This window comes from Silurus meridionalis, chromosome 19 (genome assembly GCF_014805685.1).
Source record: "Silurus meridionalis isolate SWU-2019-XX chromosome 19, ASM1480568v1, whole genome shotgun sequence".
Taxonomy (NCBI): domain Eukaryota; kingdom Metazoa; phylum Chordata; class Actinopteri; order Siluriformes; family Siluridae; genus Silurus; species Silurus meridionalis.
The window spans coordinates 8,468,412-8,483,496 of record NC_060902.1 but is presented as its reverse complement, the minus strand read 5'-3'; the positions used below and the strand labels follow the sequence as shown (position 1 = coordinate 8,483,496).

The 15,085-nt window shown below is 37.6% G+C and overlaps 1 protein-coding gene across 3 annotated transcripts in view; it reads left to right on the top strand.

Moving 5' to 3' along the window:
* Window positions 1-15,085, top strand: part of ephb2b (eph receptor B2b) — a 139,595-nt gene that overhangs the window by 105,872 nt on the left and 18,638 nt on the right. Inside the window, exons 6-12 of one of the 3 annotated variants that reach the window (XM_046874911.1) lie at window positions 4,780-4,904; window positions 6,887-7,049; window positions 9,570-9,678; window positions 10,126-10,152; window positions 10,283-10,347; window positions 13,502-13,624; window positions 13,710-13,957. In XM_046874911.1, the coding sequence (XP_046730867.1) occupies window positions 4,780-4,904; window positions 6,887-7,049; window positions 9,570-9,678; window positions 10,126-10,152; window positions 10,283-10,347; window positions 13,502-13,624; window positions 13,710-13,957 (860 nt within the window). Of the gene's footprint in view, window positions 1-4,779; window positions 4,905-6,886; window positions 7,050-9,569; window positions 9,679-10,125; window positions 10,153-10,279; window positions 10,348-13,501; window positions 13,625-13,709; window positions 13,958-15,085 lie in introns of all 3 variants that reach the window. The other 2 variants (XM_046874912.1, XM_046874913.1) reach the window with 2 other exon arrangements.

Sequence of the window (15,085 nt, the reverse complement as noted above, 5' to 3'; positions counted from 1 at the left end):
CTGACTTGGGGTGTTCCTTCCACCTTAGTGCCTGGTGCAAATTAAATCCATATGGCTATATTCTTTTTGATTTTTTTTTTTAGAGATTAATATTTTCTTTTTCCAAAGATCCTTCTGTAGCTTAATCTTGTTATACATGTGTAGATTACAAATATAATTTTAGATATGTATTGGAGAGTTTTGGTTATGTGACAGGAGCACTTGTTTCCTACATAAAGCACAATTCACAGTTAACACCCCTATTTGCCCCCATGTCCAGGTGATGATATGTGTTTGCCAATCTGGGTAAACATATTAATAACACTTTTGGGTGTAACTAGACTTTAAAAATGTTATAAATATTACGTGTGACTGAGATATAAGCAGAAAGAAAACATTTCATACTGTATGTCTGTAGTTTTCACAACTGTTTAGACCAAATTTTACTCTGTGAAAAAATATTTGTATCCCTCAGTAGCGGAAGCAAAGACTGAATTATTAGAAAACTATGATTTCATGGAGAAAAAAATGAACAATTGAACAATTTTCAGCAAAGATTCACCTCCAAATGTATTTGGCATAGAGAAATGTCTCTCTCTATACTTTGTATAGTGGTTTCCTTTCTGCCAGACATCCCAGCGAAGCAGAGCCATGCACAGGGTATAAAAATAAGACACCCTATAAGTGTCTTCAAGCTTCTTAAGCTTCTGAAGTGCCAATTTTTGAATTAGCTTATAGGGTGTATACAAGTCCATTAATACTTCAGTCTTTTCCATTGCAGATGGTTAAAAGCTTGATTAACTGAAATCGTGCTGCACTGTTTTATAGCACTGGAAACTAAGCGGAGACATAAAACCCACAATCCATTGCAGATGGGAAACAGGGATGCCTGCCAGACAGACTTTCTTTTTTTTTTTTTTCATTTTCTATGCTGAAAGCACATGCAAATGCAGCAGCACTCCTGCACAGCTCAGACTCTGTTCGGATGGGAATCTCTGAAATGCAGGAGTGGCCGCAGAGTGTAGGAATGACATCTGCCTTGGCACACTGGGAAATTTGCCTTGGGGAAGACTTTACTGTGGAAGGAAAGAGGAGAATTTATGAATGCTGACCTGATGGAGCTACTTACAGCAACAGTCTCTCTAAAATCGCCTCATCGCTGTTCATACCACAACCTGATTTCAAATAAGATCCACATGCCTGTACGAACATGTATATTTTTAGTCTTCCAGTGCTGCCTTCTTCACCATTTCTCTTTTCCTTATCTCTCCATTGCACTTCATAAACTTTTAGCATTAGCAAAAAGTAAGTCTGTTAGATTTGTTGACTTTTAAAGTGCCCTCGGCATGGGGCAAATGGAAAGGAATTTCCTTGAAGTAGCAATGCCTTTAACAGGCAATGAAAGCACATACAATAGCAGCTGTGTTTTAATAGTGGAGTCATTTACTTCCTGTGCCTCCTTTTCCAACCTGTTATAAAATACCCATGTGGAATAAGACCATTATAGATGTCTGACAATTTTTTTTTGTTTTCTCAAGAAATGCAATAGGAAAAGGTAGAAGTCACTTTAATGAGCACATTGCAGCTGGTTAGATTAATAATGATAGAGACAGGAGGCATTTATTAACTCAATTTAGATAGATCCGTGTCTTGGACGTGGCCTTTCTGTGATTACAAGGGCATGCTGTATTGGACAAAATAGGCTTATTCGGGTGGAAGTAACAATATAAATTGTACATTTTTTGGATTATTGACTTTGCTTCTTGGATGCTTTTGGAAAAAAAGTTTTAATAACTGTAAATTTAATTCATTCATACCATAAAGTCAAATACAGAAGCATGGTGCAGTAAACACAATTATTGCATCATGTCCATATTTTCTGCATTACATTTGTCAATTTTCTATCCTTTATTGGCTTTATGTCACACAGTTTCCTAATGTAATGGAACAGTTAGTAGTAAATATTTTCATGTCTCACATGTCAAACTGGCATCTCTAGCTTTCGCTAGAGTCTGGAACGTTTCATCATTAACTCTGGCCAGATGCTGTATACTTTTTTTAAAAGAGGTCATTTTATTGGCATAGCAGATGAACAGCCAGAACTTTTCCAGTAGCCATTCTGCAAAAATACAAGATTGACTTGTTTTCAGACAAAATCTCTAAAACAGCTTGAGTGATTTTTTACTTTTCTTCAGTCAAGTGATTATACCTTTCTTCCAAATGCTGACTGTGACAGTCTTAAAATACTAGAAGTGCAGACATGTATATGCACAGAGAGCTAAACAGATTCAGTCCAATCAGTTCATTGCCTGTGGGCAGGTTATTCAAGACAGAGTATAGCATGATTCGCATAATTCGATTCATGTTGAATAAACGAAGTTTAGCTCCATGATGGAGTTATTGTTCACACCTTCTCACAACTTCATCTGTATGAAAGCTGTGTGCATGCTGTGAGATGATCATTCCAGTTGTTCCAACTGTTCTCAAGCCAGAATAAAAGAGCAAAAGCAAAGAGCCCAGGCTCTCTAACAAATCAGCCTCTGTACGAGGGAGAGTACCTGGAATCCTGATTAATGAGGAAATTGCACAAGTTATGCTATAATTCTTTTTTTTTTTCTTGTTACTAGTTTGGACATTATGCATCTCCTATGACTTGGTATCTGGCTTCTTGGAAAGACAAACATTTGTTTGTTGATGTGTCATTTCAGAGGCAGAACGAAATCTTTTAAACACAGGAAAACTACAGCTATTTTGTCTCTTGTTCTTTCATACTGGCATTTGTCCATCAGTGTGAGCACATGTCCTGGCTTTGTTTGCATTACTGTGGATTAGATTACTAGGGACAGCAGTATATATTCATATGTAATTGGACTCCTGTGGTAGCTCATTGTTGTGTGGATTGACTTCTTGGCCCAATTAGACTCTGCCTTATGACAGCAAACAAAATCGGTTATGAAGTTATGACAGAGGAAATAGCTGCAGTCACCTGGCCTTTTGGATCTGCTTAGTAACTTGACATATTTAAGTACGGATCCAGAAAATGTTGTTTAAAGAAGTCATTTTATGTGTCCGGTAGAAATTGTTGATTTGAATGAATTTTCCATGTCATAGATAAAATACTAAAACATATCAGTTGTATAGAACACAACCATGTTTAAAATTGTGTAAGTTCTATTGTGTATAATAGAATTCTTTAGGGTACAACAGAACTGGTTTGTAGAAATGCTTAAACATTTCTATTGGGTTTTAAATATAATGAATTGTCATTCAGTGCCACCCAAAAAAAGGATAGGGTTTACTTTTGAGTCTGGCTCTTCTTAAGGTTTTTTTCCTCATACCATCTCAGGGTGTTTTTCATTGACACCGTCACCACTGGTTTGCTCATTGGGGATAAACTAATAAGAAACAAACTTAAAGGGACTAACTTGTGCATTCAAACTTTATAACCTTTTTCTCTTTAATCAATAAAAGCACTACACAAATAAAAGTGAATTTAATGAATATGCTTAGTTAAACTTGCGTATTATTAGATGTGGACTAAATAGCATTCAATAAGAAAAGATAAAATCATTACATCATGTCATAATTTCTCAACAGTTTTTTTTCTGCATCTTGAGCCTACTGTAGTTAACTGCGATGCTATCATCTTTAATCCGATCTTATCACTGCAGATAAATCATAGTGCTGATGGTAAGAGGCAGATGACCTTGTATGCACATCAAATCATTATCTGCTCACTAATATTCACCAGCTACCTGTTTAAATGAAATTTGTCTATAACAAAGCGAAGGTCAATAACACATAGAGCAGTGTATAAGCTCTGGAGCAAAAGCAGAAATTAGCATTTAATATTTATAATTAGTTTTAAATAAGTCACTAAAGCATTATATTATATCCTGGGGAAATGGATATTACTACTGACAGCTTATATAGCTTTGTGTAACAAACCACATAAATTATATTGAAATTTAAATGCTGTTCTAACAATACGGTTACAAACCTTGAACAATTCTTGACCAGCTATGTTTCCAGCACCATTTAACACTTTAGAACCTCAGACGTAGATCAGTGAAAGCTGTGACAGGCTTTTCCAGTTGGAGGACTTTCCATGGAAGCACACGTGCCAGAGGAGATGCCTTTCTCTTTATAGGACTAAGCCCTAGTGATGGTCTTTTGTGCTGTCCGAGGCCTGAGCCATAAATCCAGAGTCCTCCAAAGCCTGCACAGCTCCTCCTGTGTCATGCTGTTGCCCAGCCATTTCTGTCTGACCTGCTGTGCCATGTTTAATAGCTGTAAGGAACGGCCCAATCATTTACCTCGGCTCAAGGCCCTTTCTTACTGTGTCTAAGCAACCACCATCATCAGCTGTACAACACTGGTGCTTGTTAGAAAATAGGTTTGGTTTGCAAAAATGAGTCGTTCTTCCTCTGCAGGAGGATGCGGCGAAAGAAGCCATTTCTGGCATGCGTAGTCGCTCACACCAGAGCACAGAGTATAGTAAACCTGTGAATGATGTGAGAGACACTGAGACACAGACATGGCTGGAAATTCCCCTTCTTTGTTTATGTGGTTTAGGTCTGTGCTGTATCCTAAGTGTGTACAAGCTTAGTCATGAAGTACGTTTCATCATCCTCCAGGACTATAGCTGAATGGACTTTGTCACGCTATTTCCACTGTGTACGTGTAGTTATGACCAGTTGTTTTTTAATGTTTGTATAGCATAGCTATAATTTGATGATGAACATTCATCATGTGCTCGCTGGTTTTAATCTCTGTTTATCTCTTTTAATTTTTTTCCAGCTCCCTCTACAGTGTCTATAATGCACCAGGCTAGTCGTACAGTGGATAGCATCACACTCTCCTGGTCGCAGCCAGATCAACCCAATGGAGTCATTCTGGACTATGAGTTGCAGTACTATGAAAAGGTACGGTACCTGAATAAAGTCAAACGATTTAGACGCACATGAAAATGGCAAAATAGAGGAATGAAAGACCCACAGTGTGATTTATTGTGATTGCATGTGCAAGTTAATAAATCAGAAGGTATGTATCATATCCCAAAGGTTGAAAGAAACTGTTTTTACATATACTCATTACGAATCACACACTCATGTCTACATTTCTATTTGGGATTTTTATTTTATATTTTTTTTCACTTCTGCCAAGTTTTGCCTGTTTTAGTGTTCTAGAAGGGATTCAGTCATTAAGCTCTATTAGCACCTGCAAAATCTGCATTTCAATATTCGTCTTCCTCATGTCTCAGATGACTTACATTAATTCACACAATTATTCTTTCTAAATTATCCCCCTCACCACACCCAATAACCGTCAGCGTAATTTATCACATTCCACACACAACTTACCCGTCTTTATTTGGCATCTTAGTAAATCAGAGTCTAGAAACAGCCTCACAGCCTCAATACCTAATTTTTATGCAAATGATTCACAGTTACAGCATATGCATGCATCATTTCTCCTGTCCTTACTCATATATGTATAAGCATGGTAAAATAATAGCAAAAAACATGAGCAGTCGATCTTTTGAGGGCTGGATGTTTCAAGCAGTTGTATAATTTAGTCTACTGGGACGTTGTTATTTAACCGCTCATCCATTAAAGCTGATTGTTATCACAGTTATTTACTAGGACAGGAAATCACTGAGGAGCCACTAGTTAAACCTGCTGAGGTTACTTGCAGAGATTTGTGGTTGAAACAATGGAGTGTTGACTGAATAAAAACAATATTTCCGAAACAAATTCCTCTGTGTAAACTTCCTAGAACACACAGAGGATTTCATAAATATGCTGTCACTGTGTATTACTATGATAAGCACACAGCTTCAGAAAACCAACCTTTTGAGGCGAAATCCAGCCACAGATTCAATGTTTTGCATAGCGGATTTTACAAATTTAGTAAACAAGATCATTCCATGATCACTGCAACAGACCTAATTCTGGCTAACGACGTGGCTTATGCAAAATGCTAACCTTGACAAGTTAAAAGCCTCTCTGTAATTAAATGATGGCATGCATTTAATAATTATATTTAATGATTTAATGCAACATATAAATTAAATCACAGCATCTCAGACGAGTTAATAGGTTTTAAACACACGTATGTAATTTACAAAGACAAACACACACACACTCACACACACACACACACACACACACACACACACACACACACACACACACACACACAAATGGCTTGGCAGACTCCAGTATTCTCTCTCTCTCTCTCTCTCTCTCTCTCTCTCTCTCTCTCTCTCTCTCTCTCTCTCTCTGACTCTCAGAACACACACACACACACACACACACACACACACAAATGGCTTGGCAGACTCCAGTATTCTCTCTCTCTCTCTCTCTCTCTCTCTCTCTCTCTCTGACTCTCAGAACACACACACACACACACAAACACACACACACACACACACACACACACACACACACACACACACACAGGAGCCTCCTCAGCTCTGATTCCTTTTTCCAGCTCTGTCCTCGGCATAATTCCTATCTCCAACTTTACTGTCAAAACAACCTTTGTCAGACTGCTGCTAAGCTCCCATCAGAGAAGCAAGAGATAGAGTTGACAGGAGCAGCCAAGTTTATCAACCAGAACACACGCACACAGCAGCCTAGCATCTCGCATAAAAACAGGCACACACAGTCTCTCTCACAGACAGACCAATAAAAATAGCATCAGTTATCAATTTATCACTTAGTCAATCCCGCTAGACAGCAATATGTAGCTGTAACGATTCCCCAGCTCCACTGCCATAGCTCATATTACATTTGAAATAAACACCACAGCCACTGGGGGCGGTTTGCATTATATATTCACCAGTGGGAAAATGTTTCATGCTTGGTTTATCTTTCCTTCCCCAATTCTTTATTATCAGGATCAGACCGAGCACAACTCATCCATTGTGAGGAGTCAGACCAACACCGCTGTCATCCGCGGCCTTAAGCCCGGCGGAATTTACGTGTTCCAAGTGCGGGCACGTACAGTGGCCGGGTTCGGACGCTACAGCGGCAAGATGTACTTCCAGACCATGACAGAGGGTAAGCAGAGTGCTTCAGCTCTGAGTGATGTGTGGTGGATTATGAATATTAATTATATATATAATTATACTATATATAATATAAGTTATTTCAGGCACCTAATCATCCCTTATAATCTGAATAGTTTACAAATGAAATGTTATAAACAGAACAGTTATAAATACACATTATACTTACCTGCCAACTAACCTGTGATATGTTGTAGTGGTCATTTGCCATTTTATAACATCAAAAGTACATATTCTTATATATGCAGAGTGTGCAGACTGTACAGAGTGTAATGCTGCATTGCTTATTTTTGGTAGACATGCACCAAATCCCACTGCACTATATCAGCAGGTCAGCAGGTGGTATGGTAATGCAGAAAAATAGTTAACTAAAGTGTAAATAGATGTCCAATAAAACAAATAATAAAATAAAGGTCACCTCAGAATTTCATTACAATAATAAATCTTGGACGACACTGAGATTCACATGTTAATAATAAAACACTTGCAATCGAAAGGAAATGCTTGAATTGAAAGCTAATTTTGTGTCCCATCTCCATGCTTTGCAGTTCTAAATTTCTAAATTTGTTTGTTTTATTTATTTATTATTAAGCCATTATTTTAGCAGCTGATTCTACAACTCTGGATTTTTCCATGTTTGCATGGTTTGTGATTTTATCGTTGGTGGTGGAATAAAGTGCCTTAAGGCGGAAGTGAGTGTCTGTAGCATGATTGCATAGCATGATCATGTTTAAAATAAATTACTTTGACTAAACAGGTTTTAAGAATATTTATAAATGTAAAGGAAATTGCATCTTGGGTCAGACATTTTAATGCCTTTAATCATGCAAATTTGTCAGCACTGTCTCAGCCCATTGCTCAAGCTATAGTTGTAGTGTACATTAGGAATGTAATCAAACACAAATATATTATTTGGAATGAGCATGTGTCCCAAATACATACAGTTAAAATGGGGTTTGTTTGTTTTATTTGAATGCTTAACAGAAAGGTTCACATGGCATTATGCATCCTCATTTGTGCATCCTATCTGCCTAGCCAGAATTAGTGTACCTGTTTACACACATATACATATGCATCAATACATGTGTGTGTTTTGGAAACCAAGAAAAATTATTTTTCATATTTTACACAGGTAGAAGTGAAAATAATAAATCTGAAACACATCTATGAAATTCTAGTGATGTAGCTGAGGTTGAGGAACTGTCAGAGTCACAATTCACAATGTAGATTGTGGGCTCATTTCTAGCTCTTTGATGTTTCCAGGGCCATAGCGGCAGGATTTATACTTTATTGAAAGCCATGCCCACTTAAAAATACAAACACCAGCACAGAAAATGATATTTGGAGCACTATACAGCTATTGATAGTTACTTTGCATTACACCCATAGTGTGCGTATTAAATTCCATATGTAGTACACATTATCCACCTGCTAGCATTAGCATTTTTGAAGACACAGTATGTGGTTCAGTTCATCACACTGGCAACGTTGAGTTTTGTTTACTCATAACAAGCCCATGAGAATCGGAAGCTGTCTCCCCAGTCAGATTCAGCTGTGCCAAGCATCTAACGCCAGCCGCCCGCGCGTTGGCTGCCTCCCTGCCTCTGTAGGGCTTCAAGAGGGAATCAGCGGGTGGTTTAGCAAGGCTGTTGTGTCTGTGTGGTGCTTGGATAGGCTTTAATTAGGGTAGCCAGAGAAAGAAAGAGGGAGAGTGAGAGAGAAAGGGAAAGTTCCACACCCTTGCTGCATCCCCAGCCGTCTGTCCCACACTGAGCACACACAGCTCAACTCAATCTCTCTATCGCTCAACCATATGCTAGGTGAGCTCTGCCCTCCAGGCATTCTGCACCATGCGTGTGCACCCCAGAAGCAGTTCAGGGTTTTGAGGGCGAAACTGGAAACGTTGCTGCTCTCACCTGTGTGGATCTGCAGCATCTGTGTGGATTCTTCTTTGCTGCAGGGCTGATCAGATTTAGGGGTTTGTGTGGAGGTGTTAAAACAAATCCTTGCTCAAGGGCCTTGTGTCAGTGCACACAGCCATGGCACCTTTCTGCCTTGTGTGCAGTGTAAAGATTGTCTAAAAAAAAAAAAAAAAAGGGGGGGGGGTAGTATTAGAAGTTTCTGTTTTTTGTTTTGGTTTGTTTTTGCATTTGCCAACAAAACTGTTGCCAAGTCCTCCTAGGGCTACTGATGCATGACAGCAATAATTAATTTAGCTAATTTTTCAAACAGCAATTTTGAAAACCCCCTACAATTACCATGTCTTATTTCAGTCTTGGTCATGGAAATTATTTGAGTTGATGCCGCCCCCAAGCCCCTTATGTCATTAATTTTGGTTCCGAGCACTAGCTTGTTTGTGGTTCAAGATTCGGCTGCAGTGCAGACTCCTTGTTGATCAAAAAGGGATATCTTGCAGTCTGCAGAACCTCTGTGGAGTACTACTGTACCATGCATCAGATTTTGGTTTGTAGGTGTAATGTGGGTGTTTTGTGTGTTTGTGTATGTCCTACAGAGGAATACAACACCAGCATCCAGGAGAAACTGCCTCTCATCATTGGCTCAGCAGCTGCTGGGCTAGTCTTCCTCATTGCTCTGGTGGTCATCATCATTGTGTGTAACAGGTTTGTTAATGCGCTCAACTTTAACTTAGTCCCTTAACCAGTGTAGCACACCTGTTCATTACACCAACTTGCACGCTCAAGCATAGAACCACACCGTATCTATATCTATATATTCTTTAGTGGCTTTTACCAACATTCCTCAGTTTGTAAAAAAGAGTCGATGCAACACCTCACTGTGTAGCTTTGCTTTGTTTTACTCTCTGAATATCACCTCAGGGAATTAGTCATACTCTTTATAATAATACTCACTAAATAATTTATTTAGATTTTTATTTTAAGTATATTCTTTTCCATCCTAGTATTGTATTTAAAATTATTGGCACCCCCTAAATTTACATTTGGTGAAATATTTTTTTTCTATTTGTTCTCGAAATGTTTATGGTTACAAATAATTTTAATTATCATTTTTTTTACCTGCCTTTAAATGTGAATAATATTTTGTTGTAGGACAGAAGAAAGGTGGAATCAATCAAGGTACAATTATTTTTGCCCATACTGTTGAAGGGTGCCAATAATTCTGCAGCGCACGGTAGACGTTTGCTAAACTCTATGAAGGTATGTATGAAACCAGCACACTGAAGCACCTGTGTGTTTGTCCCAGCAGGCGTGGCTTTGAGAGAGCAGATTCAGAATACACAGACAAGCTGCAGCACTACACCAGCGGCCACAGTAAGTGTTTTTACGCTCTATCCACACATACCATCTCATACACTTCCAGGACATAAAACAGCCAGCAAATGAATTCTGTACCTGGATATACTTTGTTTAAGAGCTCTCACAGCTTTATTTGGATATGCCTCCATTCTCTAACTATCGTCTCGTTCAGGAAGTCATAACACATACACTTTGCTATTATTAGTGCTGTCTCTTACTTTTCCATAGCGATCTCAATTCTTCAGCTCATCACAGAGGGAGAGAAAAACAAACATTTCATCCTGAGCCTTAACTAAGAAATAATTATTTTATATTTGTATATTTTATAAACTGATACTATGATAATTATTTATATCTGTATTTTGTTTTCTCCACACAATTTAATGATGAGGTCATTTAGCCAAGATAAGTACATGTAATAAAGACTGTTAAAAGGTAAAAATAAGTGAGGGTGTAAGATCAACCCCTTCTGTACATGCATTACTTTATATTTACAGTAATAAACATTTTATTCTACTTATTAAAAAATAAGACTTTATAGGTATTAAATTATGACAATGGCAATCATTCTTTCTCTCTCTCTCTCTCTCTCTCTCTCTCTCTCTCTCTCTCTCTCTCTCTCTCTCTCGTTCTCTCTCTATGTCATATTTGTTATGAAATTGATTTGCTTTGACATTGATGGCTTTGCCCTTTCTTGTGAATTGAGAATGTATTTGCTTGATGTAATCAATAGCTAGGGATTGCAGTAAACAGTGCATTTATGGGAGGGGGCGTTTCTGGCTCTGCATATACTGGTGAACTCTGGAAAGTCAAGGCCAACATTCATCCATTAGCATGGAGTGACAGAAGGTGCCCTCCATCTTTCCACCTCCCTCCTTTTTTACTCTCAGTATCTGTTCAGCTATTTACAGTACCACTCAGACTGATGGGCGAGGTTACTCAATTCCCATTTCTATCGTAACCCTTTAAAAATTGTCTCCATCAGGTAGCATCTCAGTTCTCAGACCCTCACCGTTGACTTGGTGTTCTACAGAGATGATCTAAAAATGAACATTGTTGCGTGATTACACCAGAATGACACTTTCTGACCTTGTGCACATTCAGCACTTTTTCGTTGTTATATTATTCACTTCTTTTTTTTATTCATCCTGTTTCTACACAGAGAGCTACACAGGGATGAATGTCTGCCCACATCCCCCATTTAATAATGTCCTGTGAATTATTATTTGCCTTTTTAGGATTGTAACAATAAATCAATGTGTATATAGTAGATTGCTCAGCGATGGTACAGTGTATAGTCATAGTTCATGTTTGATCCTTGCTCTGGCCTAAAAATCCCTGAAAACAAAATTTTATTTTCAGCTAAGAATAAGACTGAATAAAAATTTCCCCAAGCAAAAATGCCAATTTGCTGAAAGGGAAGACACACAACATGAAAGATGTATTTGCTTTTGGTATCAGTTACTTTGGCTTTGCACCGAATTGACCTGTGAATAGTGAGCCAATAAAAAACAAGTGTTGGAATTGTGCTGTCTTTGGTTAGAAATAAATGGAGAAGGCGTATAAATTTAAATATATATTCACCTTTTTCTGTCCCTTATCACACATCTGAAATTTAAACCCTTGTTTACTGATGCACTGCAAGGGTTTTTTGTAAATTGTGTTTGTGTTTGTTATGCCTGCTGGCTTCTCTTTTAAAAAATGTTGGCATCTCTACAATGCAAAATGTAAACACCTAAATTTGTCTTAAGAGTGGTGACAGTCATGTCTGCAGCCCTTCCTGCCCTGAAACCTAAAATAATTGAATGAACTACAATTCTCCTACTCCAAATGAGCAAATCTCTGAGCATACACACCTGTTAACGATTTCCCATGCACCCATTAATGTGGACTTAACAATACTATTTAAATTGATCTCCTGAACGTTTCTTATACATGTAGCTCTAGCTTTGTCCTTCGTTTACTCAAGTATCTGTGTGTTCATTCTTAATTTTTGTGTATTTGCCCAACCTGTTTTTTATGTACGATTAGTGCCAGATCCATCCGTTCTGCAGTGCATGTAATAATAAAAAAAGAAGCTTAATTTTCATGACTTTTATGTTCCTTAAACCTTGGCATATGTTAAATTATACACAATAAAAATAGGACACTTTAACTGTCAACTAGACTTTTGACTAGTGAATTGATATCAGGTCAAGTTACATAAATAAGGAATGAAGTACAACATGGCACGGCATATTCAAATTATCAAAGACCAGGAAGTTTGATTATTTTTCAATAACAGCATCAGTGTTTTATTTCACATATATTACTGTGATTTGCCAGGATTAACAAATGCGGGACCCCATATTAAAGTGATAGAAAAATATGGTATAAAGCATTATGTATGCTGTTGTTATGAAGTAATATACTTTCTAATTTCCAAGAATGCTTCAGTCATTATCAGATTTGAAAATGTATTATGGATTATATATTTTTAACAATATGTACTACATATTATGTACATCACATGCAGTATGAAATGAATACTATAATTTATATGAAGTGTTTTTACACCTGACTAATATTTTATACCATTGTTTAAAGAGAGGTAGTTTTCAGAAAGAGCAAAGTATGTTAAACCCTGCATTAAAACCACACAGTAAAATATAATCTCCGTGCATAGAACTGGAGCCTAGTTCGTATTTATTCCTTTGTTCAGTCATTTCTTTTTACCATTATCACAGCTATTAATATACATATCATTACCATTTCCACTGGGTATTACAATAAATCTTATTCGTATTTAAATTTGTCTTTGTGGGACCGTTTTTCATTTTGTTTCCATACCCAAGGAAAATGCTAATATTACCTTCTGCTCTCTGGTCTGCCCATTCTACTGGCTCCAGACATTCCCAAGTGTATGAGCACACAATAATCATTAAATTAGGTTTCTTGAAGGCTCTGAAGACTTTCTTTGCCTTCAAAGGCTTTTTGAAATGTCAAATCAGAAATGACCTATAAGGTCTCAACCATAACGCCTTACAATCTTAGCTCCTCAAAGCCTGTCACACTTCAGCAGCTTCAGTCATACCAACATCATATGCAGTGCTTTCTTAGTCACCGTTATACAGTGCCTGAGCCTGCTGAGCTTTATATATCATAACCGGTCACTTTTTATTCTTTCTAGTGTCACCAGGAATGAAGATCTACATTGATCCATTTACCTATGAAGATCCCAATGAAGCAGTAAGAGAGTTTGCCAAGGAAATTGACATCTCGTGTGTAAAGATTGAACAAGTCATTGGAGCAGGTAGTGCAATGATAGAAATTCTCTTTTTGTTTTAATTATAGGATTTGTCACTTTTAGACGAACCTCTTTGTATGTCCTTCTGTAGGAGAGTTTGGGGAGGTGTGCAGTGGCAACCTGAAGCTCCCAGGAAAGAGGGAGATGTTTGTCGCCATTAAGACACTGAAATCGGGCTACACTGAAAAACAGAGACGCGACTTTTTGAGCGAGGCTAGCATCATGGGACAATTTGACCACCCGAACGTCATACATCTGGAAGGAGTGGTGACCAAAAGCAGCCCTGTGATGATCATCACAGAGTTTATGGAGAACGGATCACTGGACTCTTTCCTGCGGGTGAGTAAATGGTATCCATAATGTTAAGTCTCATATACTCAAGAAATGCTTTCTCCTATATTCATAATAGTAATGCTTTTTGGTGCATCAACCTAATTTAAAAGTATATATTGTTATAATGTCATGTTTGACTATATAGTGTATATATAACAGCCTTTAAACATCAGAATTCTTTTAACACTCAACTTTGGTTTGGTTTTGGCAGAAGATGATAAAAAAGTGAACTGTGTCTTCAAAAAAAAGTGTCTTTTTTGTTTATAAATACAGAGAGTATTGGGTAATTTCCAGCAGTCATTTTATAGAATAAAGAATATGGCACACAGTAAATAGTGCACCCGTATATGTAAAAATAATTGACCTGAAAGATCTGGTCAGATCAGACAAAAAAGCAACAAACCTTATCTCGTGCAAAACCTCATCTAATCTGAATAGGGTTTATGGGAGCCCAACATTCCTTTTTTTTATAATTTTTTTTATAAATGCTTGTGAACATTTGGCACATGGCTGCATACAAACACACACACACCCACCCACACACAGACTTGCTTACTGTATGTTTGTAAAGATTTACATTGTATTTTAAATCTAAAAGACCATCATCTGTCAAGCTGTTCAAAACAGAAGGACAAACCCAGCAGAAATGTTGTATTTAAATCCTTTAAACCCTTACATTACAAGAACAAGCACATATGAGTGTGGCAAGAAAGAGACATTCAACCGAATGAAAATCCTTCATTTGTTTGTGTGTGTGTGTGTGTGTGTGTGTGTGTGTGTGTGTGTGTGTGTGTGTGTGTGTGTGTGTGTGTGTGTGTGCGTGGATGTGAACACACCATTTACGTATATAAAATGTCTCTTCTTTACTTAACACAGTGTACATCAGGTAATCCCCCCACAGGAGGTTCTTTAATACCTTATTGGCCCTTTTCATCAATCCTCCCTGCTGTGTACATGTAGCACTCTATATTGATTTGAGCAAACTAATAAGCCCTCAGCTTTCCTGTCTTTATAGCCCCCAGGCTGCCACACTAGCATTTGCTTTGAGATTGTGTTTGCTTTATGTAAAGGTACTCCAGTGTTATCGAAAAGCCTCAATTTTAGTCTTAGTGTTACATTGCATGTAATATGCTA